The sequence below is a fragment of the Pyxicephalus adspersus genome, chromosome 10, assembly GCF_032062135.1.
Source record: "Pyxicephalus adspersus chromosome 10, UCB_Pads_2.0, whole genome shotgun sequence".
Taxonomy (NCBI): domain Eukaryota; kingdom Metazoa; phylum Chordata; class Amphibia; order Anura; family Pyxicephalidae; genus Pyxicephalus; species Pyxicephalus adspersus.
In genome coordinates, this window is record NC_092867.1 from 1,312,729 (window position 1) to 1,340,412 (window position 27,684).

General features: G+C 41.8%; 1 protein-coding gene across 1 annotated transcript; it reads right to left on the reverse strand.

Annotated features, from left to right (window-relative positions):
- Positions 1–182: 182 nt before the first annotated feature.
- CASP2 (caspase 2) lies at positions 183–27,497 on the reverse strand. Its single transcript, XM_072424758.1, has 11 exons — positions 27,246–27,497; positions 23,785–23,911; positions 18,068–18,240; positions 15,060–15,215; positions 14,167–14,255; positions 13,171–13,344; positions 11,508–11,636; positions 9,983–10,073; positions 8,139–8,285; positions 6,293–6,402; positions 183–6,157 (listed from the first exon to the last, which is right to left on the reverse strand). The coding sequence occupies exons 1-11, from the start codon at positions 27,301–27,303 to the stop codon at positions 6,005–6,007; spliced, it is 1,407 nt and encodes a 468-aa protein (XP_072280859.1). The 5' UTR covers positions 27,304–27,497; the 3' UTR covers positions 183–6,004.
- Between the last annotated feature and the right edge of the window lie 187 nt (positions 27,498–27,684).

Consider the following 27,684-nt stretch of genomic DNA (forward strand, 5'->3'; position numbering starts at 1 on the left):
GATCTTCACAGGGTTCCCAGCTCCGCCTATCTCTGAAATGACATTACACATTACACTCTCCACTTCAGTGTTTTCTTTCATTTTACATTAAAAAGTTTCATCAGTGCAAATTCAGATCCTTGCACTGATTTAGAAAGCAAAATTCTGGCTCTGCAAACAGTAAACAAAAAACATCACTGTAGTTCTATACAAAAAGAATTTATTTAAGAACCTTTTTTTTAACAACGGAAAGATATTCATTTTAGTTTATTTAGCATAGTATAAAACAACATGGAATGAAGGCAGTGACTAAAGCGAGAAAGACCTGAGATAGACACATGGAAAAGGGCCACACATGTGATACCCGGACCGCCGGCAGTTTTGAATGTTCAGGAAACATAAAGGGGTTTCTTTGTTTTCCGAAAATCCAGACTTCACTTGTCTGTAGCAGCAAACTGAAGCAATAATGGTTTGTTTGCACTTACTGTTCCTGTGTGCCTGTAAAGCTCTTGTATATTTGTGGGGCAGTGCTGGACCCTATGGAGAAATCTCCTAGGTGGGCATCTGATGAAGGCTGGGCAAAAGCCCATCACAATGCTCAGTGGGCGACCGTTGGCTGTCAGCAAAACCTCAGATGTCAAATGGCTGTTGTAGGAAAATCTTTTGCGACCATTTCCAGTGACAGATGAACACGAGCTGCACACATGGTGCCGTTCTGTTCTATAGAGAGGGGAAGAGCATGAGCAAGCAGCACCCCACTGTGCACTCCTACAGAGTCATGCTCAATCGGACATTTATCAACCCATTGTAGCAGAACAAAACAGCACTGTGCAGACAACGTTCCTCATTCATCTGACACTGGATACATCAGAAAGATTCTTGCAGACTGATGAACAGAATCGGGGCTGCTGTACACCTCTGATTTTTGCCCGAGGCGAGCACGACCGTTTATCTCAGGTGAGAATCATCTTATGTGTGCACGAAGCTTAAGCCACCCAAACCAAATAATGGTACACAAGCCCTAGGATCATTACACGCTGAAAGTTCTGTTTTTCATTGCTTTTTTTTATAGCTTACAGGTGTTCTTAAATTGGGTTACTGCACAATGATCAGTCATAAGAACTCCGTGTTCTCTCCAGCCCGTTAGCTGGGTGCAGCACCCAGCACTTTTCAGTAACCACTCTGCTGTTTTTGGGTGGTTACTTAAGAGCTGGGTCACAATACAGGGGGCACCAACAGCCTACAGCTTCTTCCCACCCAGCCTAAAAACATTTCTGAGGAGAATACTGCAATTGATCTGCATTGGATATGGAAAACACTTTACACAAATACAGCTTTGGTGCACAGGAAGCTGGCTCCTAGGATTACCCACCGTCTTTGCACAATTCTGCAATATTTTTCTAATGGCTATGATTCCATCTTTCCATTATTATACAGAGGAGATGATTGGTGAGCAGGACTCATAGCATTCAGGGTAAATTCCAAACAGGGACTATAAAGTGCCAAAATTTCAAGCTGCATGTTTTTTTTTAATACTCTTCTCAACAAAATATTCAATGCATAAACAACACTGCATGACTATGGAATCATTTGCTTTATCATTGCTTTTTTCTGATTTCCTCACCAAGCTCCAATGTATTTTGATATCGACAGGTGGATATACTTGAAACACAAAATGCCATAGGAGTTTACAGCCTATATAAAGGGAGTACAGTTTGGCTTTTTGGGGGGTGGGTAATGAAGGTAATAGGTACATGAATGCTGTTTGCACACTCTGTAATCAATGGGTCATTTGGTGTCGTTCAGTTTGCAAGTTGCTTCTTGTTTCCAGGTCTACAATTCACCCAACAGGTCATAATAAAAAGAATTACCCCTCCACATGTCGAAAGTGCAGCTTGAAGCTCCCATATTTCTGAGAAAGATGCATGAGCGGGAAGAGAGGATTGGGCTATCCCTATGTATACAACTAAAAATTGCTGCAAGGAAAAGAATGACCAATCTGATCACAGAAATTACAGCTGCATTACTCCAGACTGAAATGGACAGTAATTGTAAGATATCAACTTACAATAAAATTGTATGAGAACTTAAACTATCTACAATATTTACAAAGTGAGGCTTTCTTTAACAGTGCCTCTGTTAAAGTGACTGATAATTTTCAATCTCTTGAAGAGCTATGATGGCCGATAAATTTTCTGCATTGTGCATGGAGATCTGGTCCCCTTCTGTGTGCTGTGGTTCCACCCCACAACATAAGATATAAGGGGTGGTTAAAGAAACCACAGAGCACAAAGGGGGGACTGGACATCCTATAACCCGAGTATACGATAAAGAAGATGTCTCATACTGCAGAGCTCCAGGAAAAAGGGAAGAAAATGCTCTTGCAGTGGGGGTACAATCTTCTCTGGGCTGCAGGGGTTAAAGTGAAATGAAGTCTCACTTTTAAAACCAGCCTTTATTGCAGAAAAACACATGCAATGTCCCTTCTGCTTTAAGCATTCTTACCCTCTGAGCTGTGCACTGTCAGATACCTGGCAATCCTGGCTACCCCCTGCACTAAACTTCCACATAGCTGTGCAGGACTTATGTCATCCCAGCCCAGCCAATCAAGAAGGTCTAAAATTGTATCTAGGAAAAGAGGTAGGAAGAAGATGGCGGCACCCTGCGACAGAATGGGGAGAAGTAGGTATTGCAGAGTTTGGTTCCACTTTAATTACTTGTGTACATCTAGGGTAGCCAAAAACAGAGCTTTCTTCATCCTCCACTTTCAAAGGTTTCTCTGATGAGAAGGTCCTCTGACATCACCATCTACAATGCAACAGTCCCATCTTGTAAGTGAGCACTCTAAAGGTTTATCTAAAACCTTGGCAGGCAGCTGACTTATGAAGGAGAAGCGAGCTGAGGAAAAGTCTTTTTTACAGAATAAGTTGGAAAAAGTTGCAACTGTGGGCTTCCCTAGAGCAAGTTTTTTTTTTAATTTCCCTGTAGTTCAGAGTTAGGAGAGCGATAATCCTCAGCACAGGTGTTGGGATAAGTCAGCATTCATTCCTCGGCTTATTTACCAACTGTTCATCCAAAAATGAAGTCACTTTCAAGAAATCCTGTATATGTGACCTGTTGGGGGAATTTATAGAATGGAATTTGGAAGCAAATTGCAGCAATCTCAAATGTCTCAAGCAGGAAGTGATGAGGTCACCCAGCTCTTCACTGTTTGGTCATCCAATACAGCAAGTGTGCAAACACAAAGGAAATGAGGACAAAGCAAAGTAAACCTGTTAACATAAAAACATAAGCCATTTAAAAAATTTACAGGAAGTAAACTAGGATTAAATAACAAGGCCCTTTAAGGCCCAATTGCAGGTAAAGCAAAAAAGAACATGGGCTGTAGTTTATTACTGGCTGGTCAGATTCATAGAATGAATCAAACTGTTCCATGAAGTTTGACAGCACCAAATAATATTAATAACCATGGCTCAGTAATGACCGTGCTCTCGTTTAAACAAATCACACAAAGATATAGATCAATGGAAGCGCAGGCAGAGCAAATCTCAGCGATTCAGACTGCAAAATATAAAAACTTCATTTATTTTGACCACATAATTCCCAACTGTTTGGGGGGCTGCACAGCAACCCCTTCATCAAAGTGACCAAGTGATTGGTTTCTTTGATAAAGGGATTCCTGCACGGCCCGAAACGTCATTGAGAATTTTTCCGTTTAATAGAATTAAGATTTATATTTTGTAGTCTAGTGCGCTGTCTTTAGCATTTCATTGCTCCTATTTAAAGTGGAACTAAAATTCCACCCTAAAAAATTTGGAAACAGGCAGGTCCTTATTGCAGATATGGTCGGACAATGTGTGCAATAAGTATTCTTACCTGCCGGATCGCTGTCAATCCAATCAATATGGCCAAAGATCGGGATGCAGAAGAAATGAGGAGATGGCTGCACCCACTAAAGACCGGAGACAGGTAAGTATCCCCAGGGTTTAGTCCCGCATTAGGGGTGATATATTGGATTTAGGAAATTGGAACTATTGTACCAGGGGGGAACATCAACATATCAATTCTTTGCCATCCCTTGAAGAACAAGACTGCTCTTACTGAGCAAACCAATCACTTCCACATAATATCCTATCAGCCTCATATTTCTGACCAAACAAACCTGATACACCTCCTGACCCTTGAGGAATGCTAGTGACCATTACGGAGGGGGTCCCTAACAGAGCTAAATGTGAATTAAAAATAAAAGTTAAAGCTAAAATAAAGCTAAAATATTTGTAATAATTGACCAGCGAGTACGTGTGGTCAGAAGTATAGGACATAACACTGCTGGAGGAGGCACGTTTGTGTGTGAGCTCACTTTCTAGAGAGTCACTGACCTGAAACAGGTTATGCAGTCAGTGAAAACAGAATTCCTGATCAGCATACTTGCTTTTACACAGGAATTTAATAGGCAGTGTCAGGATGATCGAAGCCAACACCATCAAAAGCATTAAAAAAATCATCGGAATCAGAAGCTACTATTTTCTATACTCACAGGTTCAACCTAATTTGGAACTGAACTTGTGTGACTTGCATATCTGCAAAGGCGCCGCCATCTTTCTTCTCTTCTTCCTTCCAGAGATGATCGTGGGCTATCTGGATTAGTAGGGCCGGGATGACCTTACTCCCAGGCGGTACGCAGGAGACAAGTCATCCCTGGCACACACAGAAGAAGCTGGGATTTCCAGGTTTCCCTGGCAATCAACACTTTGATGCCAGAAACCAGAGCAATCGGAAACATTACTGCAGTAGGGGCTTCGCCTGTCCTTCCTGCAATACTAACCTGCCTGACCAACTTTCCACTTTAAACCATTTTAGCAACAGCTTCAAAGGATGAGAATAATTTAAAACTAAGTATATTTGTTTCTTTTTCAAAAGACCTAACCTAACCTCCACAAATGGCTTATGGACACAATTCAACTGTTTGCTTCCATGTTGCACCACAAGTCCTTACTGTCCCAGACACCCCATAGAGTTCTATGAGATTGTCTGGATCATGTCAGCATCCGTAATGATCACTAGCCTTCTTCAAGGGTTGGTCAGTGTAAAAATCCTTACACTTCCTTAAATGCCATTCACACAGACATAAGAAGCAGAGATTATTCATTTTTGTATACTAATCAATGTTACTGGGCATTACTAGGTGGGAAACAACACTGGCGACATTGGGATAGTCCTTACACCAACCCAGTAACCCAGAGAACCACAGGGGTGAGTAAATTACAGTAGGGTCAAAAATTCTAATGAAGGCATCAGTGGGTAAAGGATTTGGCAGCATTGCTGGCAGAGCAATAGACAACAAGTAAGAGGAAGAAATGCATAATGGAAGTCCTCTTACCAACTAGAACTGTAAAAATAAAAAAAATAAAATAAAACAATAGAACCTGGAGTTCAGCTTTAACTTAAATTTCAAATTTTCAAAATAAAAATGCTCCAATGTTAAATAAAAAAAATGTATCTCTCAGCCAAGCTTCTGTATGTCATGGGGAGAGAAAATAACATAAGTGCATAAAATAAACTATACCATCTACAAATAAAGTGAACCTGCAAACATAAAAGACAGAACAAATGAAAAAGACAAGGTATATACAATCCTACAATATGATAGTTCCTCTGGAGCCAGTTTTGAGGACAAGCACCCAAACCTAGGTGCCAGAAAGGTATTTAGAATGCCAAGCTATAAACATCATCTGTACAAAAGAAAGAAACAAACCAGACCTGCGGGTAGTGAGCTGCCAGCAGGTTTGGGTGCAAGGCCCACTCGGCTCTTAGGACATAAGAAGCTCTGGAACGAGGGTTTGTCCCATCTACTTTGTAGCTGAACAAATTCTTTGAGAATGACACCACCCGTCTCAGGACGCCTCTCGGGAATACCATCGTAAGCAAGAAACAAGTGCAAAAGTGGAGCAGAACTATATAGAAACTTGGAAGACGTTGAAAGAGTCAATAAAAAAATAAAGCTTCTTCCTGTTGAAATGGAAAATCAAATGTTTGATGATGAATTGGATCGGATCAAGATACCCGGGAATAAGTAGAGGTCTTTACACAGCGTGCTGCAGTACTCTGACATCTCTTTGCAACGGTCAAATTCAGTCCCTGGAGCGTGGCCTTCTCGTTTCTTAATGCAAGCATTAACCTGGGGAAGAAAATGATAAAATCATCATATCATAGGTTACATTGGATTTAAAGCCAAACTCCAAGATCCAGTTCTTGTTAGACACCTTCCTCCGTATCCCCAGCTAATTCCTACTTTAATGACAGCTAAGCTTACCTTTACAAGCATATCAGCCACATGTGTGTCCTTAGCATACTTGGAAAACACTTCAACAAGATCCTGTATAAACCATGAGCCACGTTTTGTGTTACGAAGTGATACAGTACCTGAAAGAGATTGTAGGAAAATATGTGACCCACTTATACAAGCTGAAAGAAAACCCTGACACACTGGGGCAGCCTTTTCTATCCCTTATCCTAAAATTATGAGTTCCCTAGCTGTCATGGTTATCCTTCTGCTTTAATATTGTATACCATCCCCTGGAATAACCATACAAATATGATGTCAGACCCTACAGATACATACTTGTTTCAGGTCAGTGATTTAAATCTTATTTGACAAGTATTTTCAGAACAGGATTGGCAATGGAAGCCATGTATCTCTAGGGAAGAAATGTTTGTTTTTTATGTGATTGTGGTGGATGCCTCTGATAACAGAGAAGTCAAACACAACTGTTCTGTTCACTGGTTGTCACAAACCACACGACTGCCCAGACAGAGTCCACTAATCACATGCACCGTGACTCATTACAGCAACCTTTAAGACCAGTATTTCTCAACCAGGGTTCCTTCACAGGTTTCTAGGTATTCCATGTGCAATGAGCAGTTTAAGACTCTCAGATCAAACAGACACCAATGATCTTCTTGGCTTTCCGTAAGAGTGACAATCTTCCCACTGGCCAGCAATGTAAGAGGCATTCTTCCTACTGACAACCACACAAATGTACTGTGAGCTGTGAATATAATTATGGAAGGGGTTCCCTAAGACTTTAAAGTTTTTTCAAAGGTTTCCCCATGTTAAAAAAGTTCAAATAGGGCTGTTTTAGATAATCTGGCATTGCAGAGGTTAAAACACAGGCAATAATGGGCACAGAAACTGTTTGTATAGAAACACTGCAATATGCTAATGTTACTCAATTATCTGCAAAATGCTTGAAAACAGGGGTTGCTTCAGGATTCTTGGCCTTTTTTGTTCTCAGTGGGTGTTTAAGGTACAAACAACATGGAAAAGCCATTAAATTCTAAAGGGTCAGGCCAAAAAAAGCTAAATTGTTCTACCACACTGCAGTAATGGATTAATGTTGGGGGAGTTCTCTTTAAGGGTACCCTGACAATTAGCAACAGGGAAGGATCTCAGCAAGCTTTCCTTTTTCAACTTCTTTAAAGATTAGGGTTTCCTTTCTAGAGCTTTAGAAATATACAATTACAATATGTTTCCACAATAAAAACTCCTTTTGTGTAAGTACACTGCAATCTAATCACATGGGCAGATCACCAGCATCAGACATCCGCTGGTATCAGGGGTTGGGGTTCACAAAACACAACAAACACTTCGGATTTTCCCTTGGCTGGAGGATTTTATGATGCAGCTGTGCTGGAATCATGGAAAATGCAAAATGTAATTGCACAACAGAATCTGTCAGCAGGCCAGAGGATCAAAGAAGGCTGGGTGATATAAGCAAGAAACGTTATGCTATGTACCCCTGATATAATGATATCCAAACTGATATTAAACACCCCAAAAAATACAATTCTGTATTGCAAGCAGTGATTGCAGCTAAATGTGACTTTAGTATTAGTACATGTGCTAACAAGGAACATGCTAACAGCGGGAGATTTTTTAAAGAGAAATGAACTCATCAGTCTGAGGCTGCAGCTTCATTGTGCTATTTAATACATTTGGTTTCCAAAATTAAGCTGAAATAGAACGGAGAGAGCGGATGTCAGAACAAGTCTGAATAGGACAATACAGAGTTAAGTTAGAATTTGAAAACTGTTCTCCTAAACTGCCCTATTGCAGATTGTACAAACGCTTTATTTACACTAACGCATTTCACACTCACCCTTCAGACAGGCATAGGCACAGATCATATCAGACTGGGTGGGCAAGCGGACTTTGCAGTATTCTCTTCCTGCATCGCTCTGTTCACAGCTTGGAGAAGAAGTCTGGTCTCTTCCATCTCTCTGGTCAACTCCTCGGTCTGCCTCAACTACAAGAAAAAGATAAAGGCTACACACAGATACAGAAGAAAATCTGGCTAAATCTGTCTTTTACCACAAGTTTTAAGAAAAACTAAAAACAATATACTATAACAACATATAAACAACACTATACAATTTATTCCCTATATAGAGGCTTTAAAACCAAGAAACATACAAGGACAATTCAAGGAAGAGGGGAGGGAAGAGGAAAAACAGAAGAGGGATTGGGGAAGAGAGACAAAAAGAGATAAATGGAGAGAAAAAATAAAAGTATGAAAAAAAGGAAAAAAATAAGGGAAGGAGAGAGAGAATATTTAAACGGATGTATAATTAGGAAACTGTAGAATGCACTTTATAGATATGCTGGAGTAATTAGCACACTCGGAGAGGGATAAAGATTGAGGAAGAAAGAAAAGCAAACAAGGAGAGATGTACATCATCATTGTAACTGATCCAGGTTTCCATAATTTGGAAAATGTGTTTTCAGAATAACTAAAAACAGACTTTTTACCTTAAAGATCATCACATCTCTAGATTTATATCTACTAAAAACAGGGGATTTCCATCTAATTGCAACCATAGGGTATGAACAGAGACAGTTTTTGTAGTGAACTTTGTACTGAACTTTGTAAGCAGTGCCTAACAAAGCCAGCGGAGGACAAAGAACTCCAAAGAGCTGATCTGTTCCCCATTACTTGGACCATACCTAAGATATATTATTAGTTTGATAGGTTGAAAGTGATAAGATATACACAGTTCTTATAAGTCCCAGCAGGTGCATACTATCTGAATGATGAAGAAGGCAATCAAGCAGGTAAGAATGCTGGAAGAAATACTGTATAAGTGACATCACCTTTCCCTTTCTGCAATAATGCAAAATTTTTAAAAGTGTAGACTGCAAGCCAACTGGTAGATCAGAAAGCTTTTTATTCATATTGCAAATTCGTTCTTTCATTTTTATTTTATATTGTCATTCTTGGTTTAGACCTCACTCATGAAAATATTTAGGACTGTCAGAATATGTCAGGAATATGTCAGGAACTTTTGTGGAAGGGACATTAGAGATAAGCCGGAAAAATTATAAAATTATCCAGATCAGAGGAAACAGAAAAAAAATGTTAGTTGGAGAGAGGATGAGTGAAAGCGGGAGAAGGAAAGGGGTGACAGAGAGGGAGAAGATGAGCGAGAAAGAGAAAAAAAAAGAAGGATGACAGAGAGAGAGGATGAATGAGATAGAGAAGGAAGAGGGGAGAAGGAAGAGGGGTGACGGAGAGGTTGAGAAAGTAGAGGGGTGAAAGAAAGGGAAAGAGAGAGCGCGTGATGGGGAAGAGACAGAGAAAGTGAGAGAAGACAAGAAAAGAGAAAGGGGAGAAACAGAGAAATAAGAGGGGAGTTAGGTAATACATCAAAGGTACAATACTCTCAGGTAAAGAAGAAACCACGTTACATAAAAACATGAAGCACCACGAAGGTTCAGTCAATCTGTGGGTTAATCAGTTGTCCATAAACTGGAATAATTGGGTTAGACACTGTCCCACTGTAACAGGCTGCACCTTTTCTGATTTATTTATTGAAGTAATAAAATAGTTACTTGGAATGATTCTTGGAAATCCCACCATCTTGTTATATAAATCGCACAATCTATCCCACAGCATTTTACTGATTTGGTGGGGTTTTCATAGGCTGAACGAGTTGTTACACTTACCTCCTCGGCAGGCCTGGATGAAGAACATTTTAGGTTTGTTCTGTAGCTGCGGGCAGTGAGCATTATCCAGTATTGTGAAGATGTCCTGCAACTGTCATAAAAGAAAGTGTTACCACACTCACATAAACACACAATTCACAATCTGCAAACTCTCAAGACACTGAAAACATGAAAAAAATGAATGCCAACACTTTTTTTAGCTATATACATGAGGATTTCATAGGTTTAACGTGAAAACTTGACCTTTTCTCTGTCGACTGTTAATTGTATGCAAGGGCAGTCAAAAGTTAGTGGAGACATTTTTGAGCTTAAAGTGGACCTCAACTCAACATTTTAACTTTACATAAAAAGTAGACAACCCTTATATGAAAAGTAAAATTTGTCTGTGGGAATGTTTTCTTATGTGTGATGTCCAGGTACTGATGTTGGACGAGAAGCCCTGGCTCTCAACTTGCCTTCTATTTCATTCCAAAGGTTCTCATTAAGGTTCTGCAGCTGGCTTAGTGCACATAGGCACTAACAAACTGGAACAAAAAGGGGACATCTCCAAACTGATACCGCAATACTGGAGGTGCTAACTTGTCTAACATTTATCTGTATGCTGTGCTAATTATCAGTACCCTTCACTGCAATCACCTAAAGTCATTTTCAGTTGTGTCTACATAAATTTGGCCATATAGTAGGTGTTATTGTCAGGTTTCCAGGAACTTTTGGCTATTTTGTGTATCGATCAGCTGAATTTCTTTTATACCAATACTGAAAAGTAATTGTGCTTTACCATTCCTCACAGTTTGATCCGACGGGTAACAGACTATAATTAACCCTTTGAATGTTTCTCAACCAGGGTTCCTCCAGAGGTTGCTGGGGGTTCCTTAGGCAATGAGCAATTTGTGACTCTCAGGTCTGTGTAAGTGACACTACTGATGATTTTGGCTATCTGTAAAGCTGCGTACACACTTCCAATTTTTATCGTTCAAAATGAACGACGAACGATCGATTGGGCAAAAATCGTTCGTAAAAAAGTAACCAACGACGCCGACGAACGAGGAAAGTCGTTGGAAATGAACGACCGGACCGGCGGATCGGATTGGACGACGATCGTTGACCATCGTTCGTGTGTACGATCGTTCATTGATCGTCCATGGTCTGAGCATGCGTGATGAACGAACGTTCGTTCACTTCCTGTGGTGCATGTAACTTCCTGTATCGTTCAAACGATCGCATCTATTGTGTGTACAATATTTACGAACGATCGTGTCGTTATCTGTATGTACAGGATCGGTGCTATACGATCGTTCGCAGATATCGTGCAGGATCGTTCGTCGTTCATTTACCAACGATAATAATTGGAAGTGTGTACGTAGCTTAAGGATGACATTCTTCCCACTGGCCAGCAATGTTAAGAGGAATTCTTCCCACTGATCACCACACTAATATAGTAATTAAAGAAGGGGTTTCCTGTAAAGGACTTTTGCAGGGAAATTTGTCCAATAAAATTGAGCACTGCAATAAACCTTTTTCCTACCTTAACCATTTGGCTATCGGTTCCATATATAGCACCATCGACTCCGTGAGACAAAATGGCTACAATGGCAGAGTCCATATGGGAGTGCTCAGGGCGTGAGGAGAAACTGATCAGTTCAGACATGATTTTCTGTAATGGGAGAATATTGGTTGTATGTAAAAGGTTCTGTATGACATGACAACAACATCTTACAGCACTTTCACAGGGTAATATGAGTACTGGGGCCTGCGGAAACAGCAAACCACAAATCAATAGTACAACATCTAATATTACAGCGTGTCCCGTCACACATACTGAACAATAACCTTTATTTTTCTGTTTAAAGCTGAACTCAGGGATATGTCTAAACTACCCTTGCAGTGAGCCAAACTGTGAAGTGCCCAAGTTCATTTCATCTAAGGGAACATCGGAAAGCACTTTTATCTACCTCATCCCTTGATCCCTAAACAGCCATCTCCCTTCTCTAACCTCAGATGCTCAGGGTTGTGAATGGCCCTTGGCATTCTCATTTATAATGCGGAAGTGCTTATCCTGCACTGTGAATGAGGATGTCAGAGGCAAAGAGAAATGGCTTTACTGGTACAAGGGATACGTTAAATAAAAGTTATTTTTTTATTCCCCTAGAAGAAAATGAGCGCTTGCAGTGTGAGGTGAGGCAAGATCAGTACTAAGAAATCCTCAGAGCTCGGCTTTACAGATTTAGCCCTAAGTAACTAGAGTGAAATGGCTTCAGTGTTTAAACCAGAAAGGGAAAGAAGAAATTTTACGTGTATTGTGAGACAACTCTTCCGTCACCACCCAAAAACAACTGGGTGGTTGCTGAAAAGTGCCGGGTGGTACTCCCAGCTAAAAGGGGGAGATCACTGGGCTACAAATCTTGATTGGCTTTTTTTAGGGAATTTAGGTACACGCGTCAGACGATTACCTCCTGAGACAAGAATGATTGTTCAGTGAATCTGACACGGGTACAGCCATTAGGATCCATAGGCAATGACTGGGAACATCGGCTATATAAGTCAAGGAAGGAGAGCACAGTGGGGTCTCACTATACTCTCCATAGATCAGAATGGGTGCTGTGTCCCCCATACAAAGATATGTGGCCTTTACTTACCTATCCATGAGATCAATTTTGTTTAAACCGCTAAGAACAACCACCCAATCATATCATCACCACAGGCTGGTGTCACTTACAGCATTCTAATGTGGAAAGGAGTAAGAAGTACAGCTTCCATTTTACTTTCCTGAAGCAGCTGAATACAACTCGGAGAGGACTAATTAAGTCTTGTTTACACCAGTAGGTTTGCCAAACACAGTCCCAATGACAAGACAATCTGCCTTATAGTCCCCTGTCAAGGCAGATTGATGAAAGATTTGTAGTGACCACGATTCAAAGGGGAGGGAGGAGGACAACGAGTGGCACCAGCGGGGTGCCACTCATTGTGCTCCTCCCTCCCTTTTGCAGAATAATTGTTCAATCTGTCACTGAAAAAGGAAAGATTGTTTCCAACGACAATTATCTGACGTCTATTGTACATCTGTACGGAGGTTTAAGTAGTCAAACACTTAGCTCTTTGGTGTCACATGTATAAAATAAAAGGAGTCCTTTAACCTTTATAAGTGTAAGTAAATCTAGAGTAAAATGCTGCATGGTGTAGTTACATACCTGAGCAGTTAAATCACTTTTGAAGACAACCTGGTAGTTAAAACTTGAAAACAAGTGTTTCAGAGAGGCCTCATCCACTTCTCCTCCTTGGCGATAACCCAGTTCAGGATCGGAAAACTGGATATTGCTGATGATTAGGGCTAAGCCACGAGGGAGAGAGCTCATCCTGTAAGCCTAGAAGGAGACATATACAAGTCAAAGCTTCACATTCAGTACAGTGAACAAACCACCCAGCTGTGTACTGCAAATAAACCAGAACTCTGGGCAGAGATAAAGACACAAACAAATGCAGCTCTGTATTAATAAAACACATCACTGAATGTATTTTGTAACACAGAGAACTAAGACTGGGAGAGAAAGAAGAAGCACAAGTAGTTAATCAGCACTGCTCATGTGATAAGAAGGCTGATAGGAGGAAATGGAGGCAGAGGGATTGGCTCATCAGTCCGCTGCTTCTCCTTTCACTATCCAGTCACAGGCTGGTGGAGGGGCAAGGTATATATGCAGTGCTCAACCCAGAAATTTTTTTAAGCCGGGTGGGAAGAAATTTTAGGTGGGTGGAAGCCCCTGTATTGTGACCAAACTCTTTGGTAACCACCCAAAAACAGCCGGGTGGGTGCTGAAAAGTGCTGGGTGGTGCACCCAGCTAAAAGTGCCTGGGGAGGAACCTGATATGTGTTAGAAAACTGGAGTAAAAATCAAGTCTCCTGCCATGCTATAGGGGACTGTACTCTGTGGCACGGCTATGTTAATCTTAGAAATGGATAGTTTAAAATCATTTGACACAAGTTTCCAATTGGAATTTCATCTGTTTATTTATTTTGCATTTACTTCTTTTTATCCTTGCCCAATTATTGCAATTGGGAAATCTGTACTCCACAGAACCGTTCAATGCTGACATGAGAATGGCTTGATGTAGCTTTGCACCGTGCTTCGTAAAAAGTAGAATGAATCCTCAATGTATTAGGAAACCCACAAAGTCAAAGATTTACAAACCTGTCTATGGTGAGAAAGGAAGAAGTCCACCCTGGTCTGACTCACACTTACTGGACCATCGCCATCATCTAGGCTCATCTCACAGCATTCTAGAAAATAGCAAAATATACCATTACTGGTCATTGCATAGCCATTGCATGATTAAGGTCTGATAGAAGCAATCATTGCTCAGCACCTACACACTAATATCAAGGCAAGAACAAGCATGTAAGTTTAGTCTTATGGTTCTGCAACTAGTAGAGAAAAAGAGAAAGATTCAATCTATCACAACATAATCACTCTTATAAAGCAGTGAATGTGACATTTACTGAATATTCCCTGGTACAGAATCTTTCCAGTGTATTATTATTAAACATTATTTATATAGCAGCGACATATCATGCAGTGCTGTACAAAGTTTATAGTCTTGTCACTAGCTGTGCATCAGAGGAGCTCACAATCTAACGTCCCTAATATAGTCATATGTCTTTAGTACATTATAAGGTCAATTTTTGGGGGGAAGCCAATTAACCTAATTGCATGATTATGGGATGTGGTAGAAACTGGAGTACCCAGTGGAAACCCACAAAATCACGGGGAGAACCTACAAACTCCATGCAGATAGTGTCCTGGCTGATATTCCAACCTAGGACCCAGTGCTGCAAAGTTGGGTTAATTGGCTTCCCCCATAATTGACCTTAGACTGTAATATTGACATATGACTATGGTAGGGACATTAGATTGTGAGCTCCTTTGAGGGACATCTAGACACATGACTATGAACTTTGTACAGCGCTGCGTAATATGTCTGGGCTATAAAAATAATGTGTAATAATATTAATATAGGATTCTATTAATATACTGGATTGGCAGTACTGAAAGATGAATAAACTGCTCAGCCAGAACATTCTCACCTAGAGAAGGTCTTCCTCTTGGAATGGTTTCTTGCACAGACATTGGAATGTGAGTTTCCTGCAGGTACAGAAAGCAGAGAATTAATACTTGACAGGATACAAAAAGGAAATGATTACAATGGTTATTAAAGAAGTGTAGTATTATTACCAGGTAAACTAACTAGAAGGTTAGCTCAGTGCGTTGGTAGCAGCAGAGGTATTTTAGCCTTCCCTGGGAATCCCCCCAACAAAGGCAGACAGCCCTATAATTATTTAGTATATAGGTAAAGTGAAACATGTTATTTATTACCTCTCGGATCACAGAACTCTCCCTGACAATGCCTTGGTTTTCTATCTAAAAGGATGGAGCCATCTTTGTTTGGGGTCACAACAGAGATGCTGGGATGACACAATCATCACAACACAATGCAAATCATGATGCCTGTGCTATTGTTATCTGTGTTTACCAATATTTAACACAGACCAGCCTCTTGGGCTATGTACATTTGTAGAATATTGGAAGTTTGAAATAATCTTTCATGATGCTGAAAGATGAATGAAAAACTGCTGTGCATACAGTGCCTGTTGTGTTCTATGGAAAGCAGAGGGAAGGAACAAGCGGCTGTACTCTCCTCTATTCACATGCAGAGGAGTCATTCCAAATCGTCATTCATTGATCCACTGTGGCGGATTGATGAGCGATATCGGGCAACCGCTGTACACATGTCAGTCGAGACTAGCATGATGATTATCTTCCTTTGTGACTTGCTTACAGTCTGCTCACTAGGAAAGGGAGACAGGAAATTCTTCTTCCTGCCTGCAGCAGACTGATGACATCTTCTGAGCCTAGGCAAATATCACCGGACTACATAACAAGGATAACTTGTTGGAGCCTTTCCAAAAAAGTACTTTATTACTATAGTATGACATGTTGGGAATATATTCATGAAAACTTAAATTACAATCTAAATGAATCCAATTCAATCCAAACATAAGATTAATAGGAAAGTCATTTTTACAAAAGGTGATCTTCACTTCTGCATTTTTTCTTCATATGATCATTCTTAATTACCTGGATTTGTCTGCTTTAAGTCACAATCTACTTATTTGCTGAATATTTATTCTAGGACTGGGTGTAACCAAGAGGTGACTGCCAGAAACGAACCCTTTTGTAAACAAAGGAACCACTGCTATCAAAATGTAATACCCATTGCATCTTTAAAGAAGGTGAGATGCGGAGATGTGTCTGCTTCTTTTTCTGATTCAATTTCATTCTTTCAGGATCGGTCACATGACCTATGGTAGGGACATTAGATTGTGAGCTCCTTTGAGGGACAGTTAGTGACATGACTATGGACTTTGTACAGCGCTGCGTAATATGATGGCGCTATATAAATACTGTATAATAATAATAATACTGCCAACACAAATAATTATTCTGGGTATCTATGATTAAAGCGGACCTATCACTACATTTTTACTTTATATAAAAGGGTAGATAAACCTTTAATGCAAAGTAGAAAATTTGTGATTTTTCCCTCCTAAACATTTTTCTTTTTAAATTAAAGCAGTTAAATCCTCTCCTATTTGGGAGGATTTAACTGCTTAGAACAGGTATGTCAAGTAACCCAAGAGGCTTCAGGGTGATCGTTCTGCGCATTTTTTTTTTCCCCACAATGTACAAAAAAGTACCGTTCTCACGCATGTGCAGTAAGATTAGCACTTTGGTTTTTTTCTTTATGTGTGAGATCAGGTGACCTGGGACTACCTGAAGCATGTAATCTAAGTGACCCCCGGGTCTTCTCCAACGCACCCCGCAAGGAGTGATGGGCTAATGACCCAAGTGGCCACCGCGCTGCTTTGCTGCAAGGGGTCACCAGGTCACGGCTTCCAGGTTCTCCCCACCAGGGGGTGACACAGATCAGAAAACTTCCACTTAGGAATGGTGATGAGGCTGGAACAAAGCGAGTCAAGTTGAGGTAGTTGGACTGGCCTAGGTCAGGGCAGGCGGCAGACAAGGTGAGGTCAGGTAACAGGCCGGGGTCAACACAGAAATTCCAAACAGATGACTAGCTGTCAGGAAGTGCATTGAGGATCCAGTAACCTGAGTCCGACACTGGAGAGGTTTAAAAAGACCAAAGAGCCAATGGCAAGAAAGGACTGAACAATCCATACATTGGCTGCAGCACCCACCCCAGAATCCCTTTCAGCTGTGCACAGCCTGAGTTTCTGTGCAGGGGGTGACGAGAATGGTGGAAAATTTATGGCTACAGGGATGCAAGTGATGCTGCAGCATGCTGAACAGATGATCTGCGGGCAAAGTGGTAACATTGGGTGATGTAAGGAGAAAGCTAGGATGGTGGAACCACTTGGTTCCTCAGTGCTGGAACGAAGAAATAATTTAGGGAGGCACGGGACAGAATGGAAGCCGATTGTGGATGGATTAAGCTCTCTGTGGAAGTGAAGCTGCCATTTTTTTGTGTAAAGAAACTTCACCTTTAAGCATCTGAACTGGATGTTAGACTTCTCCTAACCAAGATGAAGGGGCCCTATAGAACCACTAAAGTTCCACTTTTTGATCAGACAGGGCATTATTGCAGAAAGTGACAGATGATGTCCCCTCTGCAAAAAGCACTTTTATCTACCTGACAGTCAAAGACCGTTAGGAGAAGTGGCAATCCCAGCTTCCCTGGATTGAATTAATTCACATGCAGTTATGTCATTCTGGCCTGGTCAATCTAGATAGCAGAAGACCTTATCTAAAAAGAAAAAAAAATATAAAGATGGTGGCACCCTGTGATGGAAGGGCGAAAGATGAGTATAGTTAACTTGTGCCTTGATTACTTTAGAAATACTGCTAATAAACTATATGTAGACTTTTAGTAGCTCCATCCCTGCATATCTAAATATTGTTAGACATAGTGTTAAAAATCCCTTAGAAGAGCCATCGTGCCATGCACCAGCCTCAATACATGAAAAAAATTTGACTAAAGCACTTTATAATAACAGGAAACCCAGCTCTCCAAAACCAGGATCTATCAGGGGAAACTTCCTTACCTCAATGTTCTCCTTCATAATGGGAGTTAGGACTCTATCAGCCAGCAGGTGCTCCAATAAATCTTCAGGTTGCAGTTGTGTTGCCAATGTCACCCTTAGCTTGATGAGGGCAGCTTTGTGACATTCTTTCATACCACCCAACATCCTGGAAGACAAATAGAGAAAGATAAAATTATATTGCAGATCATAAAACAAATTTCAGCCAGATGGCAATCGGGCCCCTGCAACTTTACCCCAAATATTCTAATTTTCCTCTTTGCAAAAGCTGCTAGATGGCTAATAGTTACGGCTTTATTTTCCATTAGACAGCCATCAAAAGGTCCAAAAAATCCACAGAAAAGTCAGCAGGACACGCTGCTCATCAGTGTCTGAAAAAACAACATTAATGCCATTCTCCAAATCCCAAACTATTTTCCATTCTCTATTTGTTCTTAGCAGCTTTTTCTGAAGTCGGTGTACCCGGCCTGTCTATGTGAGGGAAGCCACTGACAGTGTGACTAATGTATCATCCCACCGAGATTCCATACCTGGAGAAGCAGCAGCATACTACTTGCAGCAGGATCAGGACTCTGGCACAGCTGTGCTTAGTGCTGGGTCTTTATACCCTAATAGATTGTAAGCTCTTCTACCTTCTGTATCCCCCTTATACCCTAATAGATTGTAAGCTCTTCTACCTTCTGTATCCCCCTTATACCCTAATAGATTGTAAGCTCTTCTACCTTCTGTACCCCCCTTATACCCTAATAGATTGTAAGCTCTTCTACCTTCTGTATCCTCCCTTATACCCTAATAGATTGTAAGCTCTTCTACCTTCTGTATCCTCCCTTATACAGCTTCTTTAACATCTACATCCCACCTGATACCCTTTAGTGTTTCTCATGCGTGGGTCTTCCACCTTCTATATAATCTCATTATACTATAAAACAGGTCAGGACAAATCTTCCAGAAAACTAAGCGCTAGTTTCCAATTGTTTGAGCGACAATAAAGTGTCTTTGTTCTGACAGTAATGTGGTTTTGAAGACGTTCATGCAGTTCCAACGAATTCTAAAACAAAGTTCCCACATTCAGAATGAATAATGATGCTGGTCCATCCATACAACCAGGCCCAGGGGTTGCTGGGGGTTCATTGAGCAGTTTGTTTAACTGACACCAATGATTCTGTGAGGGTGACATTCTTCCCACTGACCAACACACTAATGTACTGTGGATATAATAATTACAGCTGGGGTCCTCTGAAGACCTGGAAGTTATTTCAAGGGTCTCCCATGATAAAAAAAAAAAAAGGTCAGGAAGCACTGAGCTAGACATTTGTTTCTCAATACAATTATCTCCCTATATTATTTCACTTGTTATTTGCACAACGATGTTATAAAATTATTATTTGCACAATTAAAAAGCTTAACTACAATTTAATAAAGCTCTCCAATGCTGGAATGGATCTGGTCCAGGAGTCAAAACTTTTGCATAATAAACATAGAAAATAGCAAATGACTTTGAAGAAATCCATTCCAGGTTTGCTGGATCACCCAGTTTCACTGATCAAAGTGTAATCTCTCCAGCCTTGGAGAGCTTTAATAAATCAGGAAGATTGGCTGCAGCTAGGTTTTGCTCACACCAGCTTTGTGGCTGTATTTGGAAGCACCGTCCGCAAAGTCCAAATGCATGGGTACAGCAAGAACTATTCGTTCTAGTCACACACGTCAGAGGCGAATGGTTGTGCTCCTCTCAGATGAGAATCTGATGTGTACAGAGGTTGCCTGATGGTGACGGATCCATGAACGACCATCAGGAACGATCGCTTTACAAGTCAAGGGAGGAGAACACAGTGGGGTGCAGCTCGCTAGTTCTCCACTGGAAAGACTTTGCATTGATGAAAAGTTGTATGCAACTTCAGTGTTCAACCCAAGCTGGGTGGGAAGAAATAGTAAGCAGGTGGGTGGCCGGCTCTGTATTGTGACCCAACCGTTCTGTAACCACCCAAAAACAGCCAGGTTTTTACCAAAAAGTGCTGGGTGGTACGCCAGCAAAAAGGGTCCGAGGAAATCACTGAACTTTGCATAATTATGCATCACACAAGAACGTATGTCAATGCTGCGCATCCAAATGCCTTCTTCCCTATCCACAGGAAGAAGGAACTGATGCAATAGGCAATAATGAAAAAGACACAACAAAAACACATGTAAAAACCAAAATGAAAAAGAATTGCATCAGCATGCATGTGTTTTCTATGCATTTTGGTGCAAACACGTCCTAAAGCTTTTTACCCGGATAGCCAGCTCAGCACAAACAAAACAAAACAAATACGAAATTGTGTTTCCTCAAGTCGATGTTCTGAGTAACAAAAAAAAAGAAACTGCATTTTGCTTTTCTAAGCGAGTAATATTTTTCATGCAAGTTTGTGGTCAGCTTTTCGAAGGCTCACCATAGTTGTTATTTTGATTTGGCAGGATTGATGTTCTTCTCCCGGTCCAAGTGATCCCACAAGCTTATGTTACATGAGGGAACAGCGCTCACATTGAAAAAAGAAGCAGACGTCAGTTGATCGGATTCCATATTGTAACATTCTATGTTGTATCCTTACCGACGTCAGGATGACCATGAAATATCCTTCTACGTCATGGCCACAGAAGACTGCAGATGGGTATGAATGCACCTCTGGCCACCTCTTCTTTTGGGTAACCAAGTGGAATAAAAATGTCAAATTTGTATTCACTGCTCCCAAAGATTCTCTGCCAATATCTGTTTATCTGTCCTTTATGGTTCTTCATATTTTCTGCTTGCTTTCTTTCCCCAACAATGGTCTTTTAGCTGCAGCGGCAGGTGACCTACAAGACCGTCGCCTTATAGCAGAACTAAAGTTCCACTTTTATAAATTCTGGATCAGGCAGGGCATTACTGAACAGGCCATGTCCATTCTGCAATATTCATTCCTACCTGCCTGATCCTTCCGGTAAAGTGCCAGGATACCCGGCAATCCCTGTGCTTTCAGGGACTGAAGGAACAGCACCTGAGTTATCTCATACTGGCCCGGCCGACCAACATGGCTGAAGATTGCACCTGAAAGGAGAAAAAGGGAGAAGATGCCCTGCGATGGAACAAGGACAAGTGAGAATAATGGGGTTTAGTTCTCAGTTCAGTTCAATGAAGTTAAATGAAGCCATTGTTTCCCCAGATCTTTTTAGCTGATTCAAACAAAGCTGCTAAGAACAAATAGAGAATTTAGAATCCCCAGATTCGATGAAGAACACTGGAAGAATGAAGTTTGGTACCAAAATTATACATAACAACATCACTGTTGTCTATAAGGAACCGATACTGCATGATGCTTCATCCTTCTACAACTGTGCAACATTACGAAGGTCAAAACACAAACTGTAGACATTTGGAAAGGGCCGATGCATGGATGAGTGGTTACGTTGCAGTGACAATAGAAATTCTTCGCTTTCAGATCAAAGTGTGATAGTAAAGTATTTAAACCAGCAATTCTCAACCAGGGTTCCTCAAGCAATGAGCACTTTGTGGCCATTAGATCAGTTTAAGAAACCCCAATGATCTTTTTGGCTATGAGTATGGATGGCATTCTTCCTACTGGGTAATAGGAATTCTTCCCACTGACCACCAGACTATGTTATGAATAAAGTAATTATAGCAGAGGTTCCCCAAGACCTGAAAGGTATTTCAAGTGGTCCTCTATATAAAAAAATCTAGAAAGGCTGCGCTATACCATCCAGTGGTTTGACAATGGGTGGGAAAATTACTCAGGTGCTTGGATACAGCTAGGAAACGTGATTGTTCTCCTGTAATTTAGCTTTTAGTAGTCATTGAGTACAAGGAGTGGCATCACTGGAACTAAATCTGATATTACTGACATTGCTGCTCGGGCAGAACAGAACATGCAGACAGAGCTCTGGCACTCGATGATCCTTTGTAAATCACTTGCTAAGAAAAGTAATATTGGTAAGTAAACTTACTCATTAGAGAAGTCAAACTAAACTTGTCCGATTGGGTCTTTGGATATTTTTTTGGGGGGGTTTCCTGACCAGGGCTCCTCCAGAGCAATGAGCAAATTGTGCCGTGTTACAAATCCCATCTCGAGTAAGTAGGCGGTAAAACTATATGAAATGAATGAGATGTTCAGGAGAATTTGGCAACCCAAAGCAGCAGTGTTTTCCTCCAGTTCAGGGTTCCTCATTCAGGGTTGCTGGGGGTTCCTTGAGCTATGGGCAGTTTGCACCTCTCAGGGCAGTATAAGTAACACCAATGATGTTTTTGGCTATCTGTAAGGGTGACAATCTTCCCACTGGCCAGCAATGTAAGAGGAATTCTACCCAATGTTCACCATTCTGATGTCAAGTGAGCTGTGGGCATTGGATTACTCGTCAAGGGTTCTTTTGGACCCGATGGGTATTTCAAGAGTTCCCCCATATCCAAAAGATTTAGAAAGGCTGCTGTGAAACCGTACAGAAGAACTGGGACGATGGCAACCCAAAGTTGTGATTTCTTCTTATCCTTTTATAGGAGGACAAGGATGGGGAATGTTATTTTATCCAAAGCCCCCGATCCTTTGATTGTTGACAGGTGGTTGTGCTTTTCTGTTCCGCAATCATTATTTTCTCACCCCATCTGATCATGAAACAGCCAAATGTTACTGAAAAAAACACCCCAAACATTATTTATAATATAACGATTAATACTGCCAGTCATACATGTAGCTGGTTCACTGTTGGCAGCTTTTTGGGTATCTGAAACCGGGCACCGCTAATTCAAATCTCATGTAAAGCCACTTACAGAACAGGGCCACCAGGTCCTGCTGGCCATTCAAAACAGCAAGTGCAACCCTCACCATTGATACGTGGATGGGATCAGTTTAACAATCTCTCATGTCTGATTCCAATCAGCATTTCTACCGCAGTACCAAAGTTACAACCAGAAGGATGTGAACTTCTGGTTGGCGGGACAAATGCAGTCCAGGTAAAAGTAGGTAAGTACTTGCACAATTATCTTGCTGCTTTGAACATGTGAGCAGCTATGCATGCTATAATGCATATACACCACAACCAAACACCATGCAGCACAATACAGGAACTGTTCAAGCTTGCAGCAAGATTTCACATGTTACAGGAAAAGACGAGGAGAGAAGAATCTATCCGAATTATAAGATGCGTACCTGTAAAGGTTCTTCAGTACCTGCTCTGTAATGTAGGAGAAGCATTACAACATTACATCCTCAGAGAAAGAAAAATTTCCGGGTCTGAGCAATACATGAGCAAGTGGGGGAAAGTAAAACAGGAAGTGAGCAGCAAGACAATGCGGTACAGACAAGTAAAAGCACAAGTGGGAAGAAAGCAAAACAATGCGGGAGGGGAAGTGTGCATGTGTGTGGGTTGTGTTGATGACTTCTTAAAGGTAAAGCGCGGTTAATTTTTAGTAGGAACACATTTGTCTTATGACTGCAGGACAGCGGTACAAGGAAAGGAACTTCTCAATTCTACCCTGGTGGTAAGGTTGCGGTGTGTTTGCTGCTTCCCTATGCCTGGAAAGATGCTGCGGGTAGCTTCTCCCAGTGGCAGCCACATAGAAAATGAATAAAGATACCAGTACTGCCGTCCAATGTCTAATACGCAGACGCTGGTTCTTTAAAGAGGAACTAAAGTCAAAAATCCCCTAAAACAAAAAATATACACTTACCTTAAATCCCGGGGCAGTCGATTGGTCCGGAGGTGTCTTATATCGAGTGCTGCGTCATCCCTGCATTCGTCTTCATGCAGGAGCCCTAGGCATCGCCATCTTAACCTCTTCTTCCTGGTTCTTCTTCCTACAACATCCGAAGCAGGCGTGAGATCGGGCGATGTAGGTTGGGAAAAAACATGCCGATTTCACTGCGAATGTGCTCCCATTCATTCTCGGTCGGGGCGGTGCTGCACCCTTCTTTTTTAAAAAAAGGGTGTTGCAATTAAAAAAAAAAAAAAAAACGAACAGATTTTTTACCTTACATAAAAGGGTTGTCTATCCTTTTATGTCAAGTGAAAATTGTGAGTTTAGGTACACTTTAGGTAGCAGAACTTTGGTGCACTGGTGACAGACACCAGGAGCTGCCCGGGATCGCTCGATCCAGAAGCAAGGTCCAGTTTACACAGAAAATTCAAAGCACAGTTTTTAGGTGGTTGGCACTGTGCGTGTCACCTGGTACCCCAGCAGCCACCCATTGCCACATAAGTAAGTGTTGGTAGATAGGCAGTAGGTGGGCAATATTTCACCGTCCCTATTTTTTGGCTGTGAAGGATAAGCTGCAAGCAGCATCTTTACCGCCACCTGTAACAACTGACACCGCAACCACAAGACCCTAATTAACCCGCAATAGCAACCCACGCCATGGCACTTTACCCTTATAGCAAAGCTGTGCAATGTTTCCTGCACCTTGGATGGAGGTCACTGGCTGCACATGTGCTCTGAGCCTTTGTGGACTTTGTGGACAAACATTGGCATCCCTGATAAGGACAGTTTACTTCACAAAATATTGGTGACGGGGGAATGTTAATGGGGTAGGTTAGTGCAAGTTTGTTTGTAAGAGGGAAAGGAAGCGGATTAAAGAAGTTTGCGGCATCAATCCATACGATTGGCGGCTCGCACGCAACAAACAACAACCGAATGAAGCCTTTGCAAACCGCATTTGATCTGTTGCAGCTGAATGCAAGAAATAGTTCACAATGGGAGAGGATGGGGCTGCAGTTTAGCCCCCTGCAGAGCGCAGGTCTGAAATGGTACTTTATTATTTTATATGCCATTTCACTGGCTTGCTCTGCCACATTTTTTGTGTTGCATTAAAGCAGAACTAAAGTCAAACTAAAAAAAATCACACTTGTCTTTAATTTCACAGATACGTTTCTTCGTTTGGGTCCCGCAGCGTCCCGGTACTCATCGTCGGCCTGATGCAGAGGAAGCAACGGGCACTGCCATCTCCTTCACTCCTCTTTCCGGTTATTCTTCGTACACATAGATGGGGAAAAAGATTGCAGATCTCGCTGTGAATAAGTGATTGGCAATTTTTTTCTCCCATTATAGAAAGGGCTTCTTCTGTGCATGCCCAAGATCAAGCATGCGCAGATGGAGCAGCCAAGAGCCTCCTCCAAGAAGAAGGGGGGGCTGCACCCTTCGTTTTTTTTTTTTTAAACAGGGTATTACACTTAAAAAAATACAACTTTTTACTTTAAATAAAAGCATGGTCTACTTTTTTAAGAAAAGTACAAATTTTGAGTTTATGTCCGCTTTCCATATGTAAATCAGCCGTCAGAACAGACAATACAATCACACAGCTTTTGTGCGGTCACATGAGCAGAGCTTTGTTTGAAGTGTCTCATACAACCCACACACATGCAGCAAGATACATAACCACACAAAACACTGATTGTGCAGCACTGCAACGGAAGAAACGTCTTAATGTAACCAACATGGCTACCTCAGAGGATTGCTAATGACATCATTATATCTCACATTGATAGGGCCGTCTGTATACAATGGATCTCTGCCAAATGTATATTTTGTCAAAAATTTTTCAAACCTAAAAGAATTCAAAAAAGCAATCAGAAAGCTATACATTTTATTCGGTAAATGCTGCAGTTGTGTTAAAATCAGAAATGACAAATGAAATGTAATTTCAATGTTATATCTAATGCTAGTTCCCTGGCTGTCATCCTCAGCTCCGGATTTTCTCCAAAAATATTTAAGCTGGGTGGGAAGAAGTTGTAGAAGGGTGACGGCCCTGGTATTGTCAGCAAGTTTTCAGTATTTACCCAAAAACAGCTGAAAAGTACTGGGTGGTGCGCCTGGCTAAAAGGTGCTGGGGAGAACACTGCTGCTGACCCTGATAGATGCCTGTGTTATCCCACCGTGCTCTGTGGTTCCTTTCTCTTTTTTTTTTTTTTTTTTTTTTTTGGGGGGGGGGGGGGGGGGAGTTTAAAACCCATACTTTAAAAACGAAAAAAAGGGTAAAGCCCCTCCCCTGCTCCCGGGTTGCATATGCCATGGAGGCTTCTGGCTGCTCCCCAAGATTAGGCATGCGCAGGAGGAGCTCTTGCTTCAATGGGATAAAAAAGAATGCCAATCTCACGCATGCATAGCATTCTTTTTCTCCCCATCTATGTCACCCGATCTCCCGTCTGTACGAGAACGGGTGACGTAGGAGGGCAAAAAAGCGTGTGCATTAGGAGCCCTTTCTTTAATGGGAGAAAACAATTGCTCATGCATGCGCAGTGCGAGATTGGTGAGATAGGAAGAAGAACCCAGAAGAAGATGTTGGCATCGGGCTGAATAGGCACCCAAACGAAGAAACCTCCCGACGGATCTGTGGGATTAAAGGTGTGATTTTTTTATTTTGAGTTTAGTTCCGCTTTAAGGCACAAACTACAAACATGTGCAGGACAACCCAGGCGTGTTCAGCTCCGGGCCCAGATCCAGCTGGCCCCAAATCTCTCTTTGTTGTATAAAAACTGTATTTGTACTGTAACATCTGCCCGGAGGAACATGGAGAGAGATGCTGAGCTGCTCATCCATGGAGTGGATCAGAGTTTCCTGACTTTTATAATATGAGGGAAGCCTTAAAATAACTTTCAGATCTCAAGGAACCCCCTGCTGTAATTATTATATCCATAGATCACAGTGTATTAGTGTGGTGATCAGTGGGAAGAATTCCTCTTACATTGCTGGCCAGTGGGAAGAATGTTACCCTTAAACCAAAAAGATCATTGATGTTAATTTCCCTTCACTTCCTGTCTCAGAGATGCAACAGGAAGTCAGAGTAAATCTCTTAAAGTGCCCTCTAAAGCAGCTGTCACTAAAACAGGTGTCCCCAATGATGATTTCCCATCTACTGCTTGCTCTGGGGACAACGCCAAGGGTCTAGTGTCACTAATGCATTGCGGTGACATGGGATTTGTTTGTAAACATAGGTCATGTGATCCTATCAGGTTGTACAATCAGATTGCAATGAGCATAGTCAGCTTTCTGCACATCGTGGGGTGCAATCAGTAGAAGAAGAAAGATCAACCAGTCAAAGTCATGGCACAGGCAACACATCACGTCCAGGTTGCATGCATCAACTTGCGCATGCGCAGTCCACCCATCCCATTCACTGTCAGTGACGTCACACTCACCTGGCGAGCAAGCGAAGACAGTGATGGGAGTCCTGCCCACCTGGTCACGTGGGGTCATCCACTGAAAATAATTGCCAAAAGCTTTGCAGGGCTCCGTAGAAGCTTTGCCTCGGCTGTAGATGGCGCTCACCTTCTAGGCGCCCCCCTGATATCCCTTGGCTCGACCCCCAAGAGGGAGTGCACGGTGCACCAAAGACCCGAAGGGATCCTTCAGTGCGCGAGCCCAGCTCCCCTCTGACGCGCCTGCGCACTCCGCTCCGGCCAGCCCCCTCCGCTCACAACAAAAGGGTGACGTCAAGCGGAGATTCGCGGGCTGTGCGCTGATTGGTCAGTTCTCGTTCTTCCCGCGTTTTTCGTATTGAGGTGAAGGAGGAAGTTTGCCGAGTGTCATGGCGAACTGTCCTGTCAGTGCAGAGACAAGGAGATTAGTGCTGGGGAC

Coding starts and splice junctions, on each gene's coding strand:
- CASP2 (XM_072424758.1), bottom strand. CDS start 27,303: ATGACCCCACGTGACCAGGTGGGCAGGACTCCCATCACTGTCTTCGCT. Junction 23,912..27,245: donor TGTCTTCGCTTGCTCGCCAG/GTGAGTGTGACG, acceptor CGGATGTTGTAG/GAAGAAGAACCAGGAAGAAG. Junction 13,345..14,166: donor TCCTTTCTCACCATAGACAG/GTTTGTAAATCT, acceptor GTCTCCTTCTAG/GCTTACAGGATGAGCTCTCT.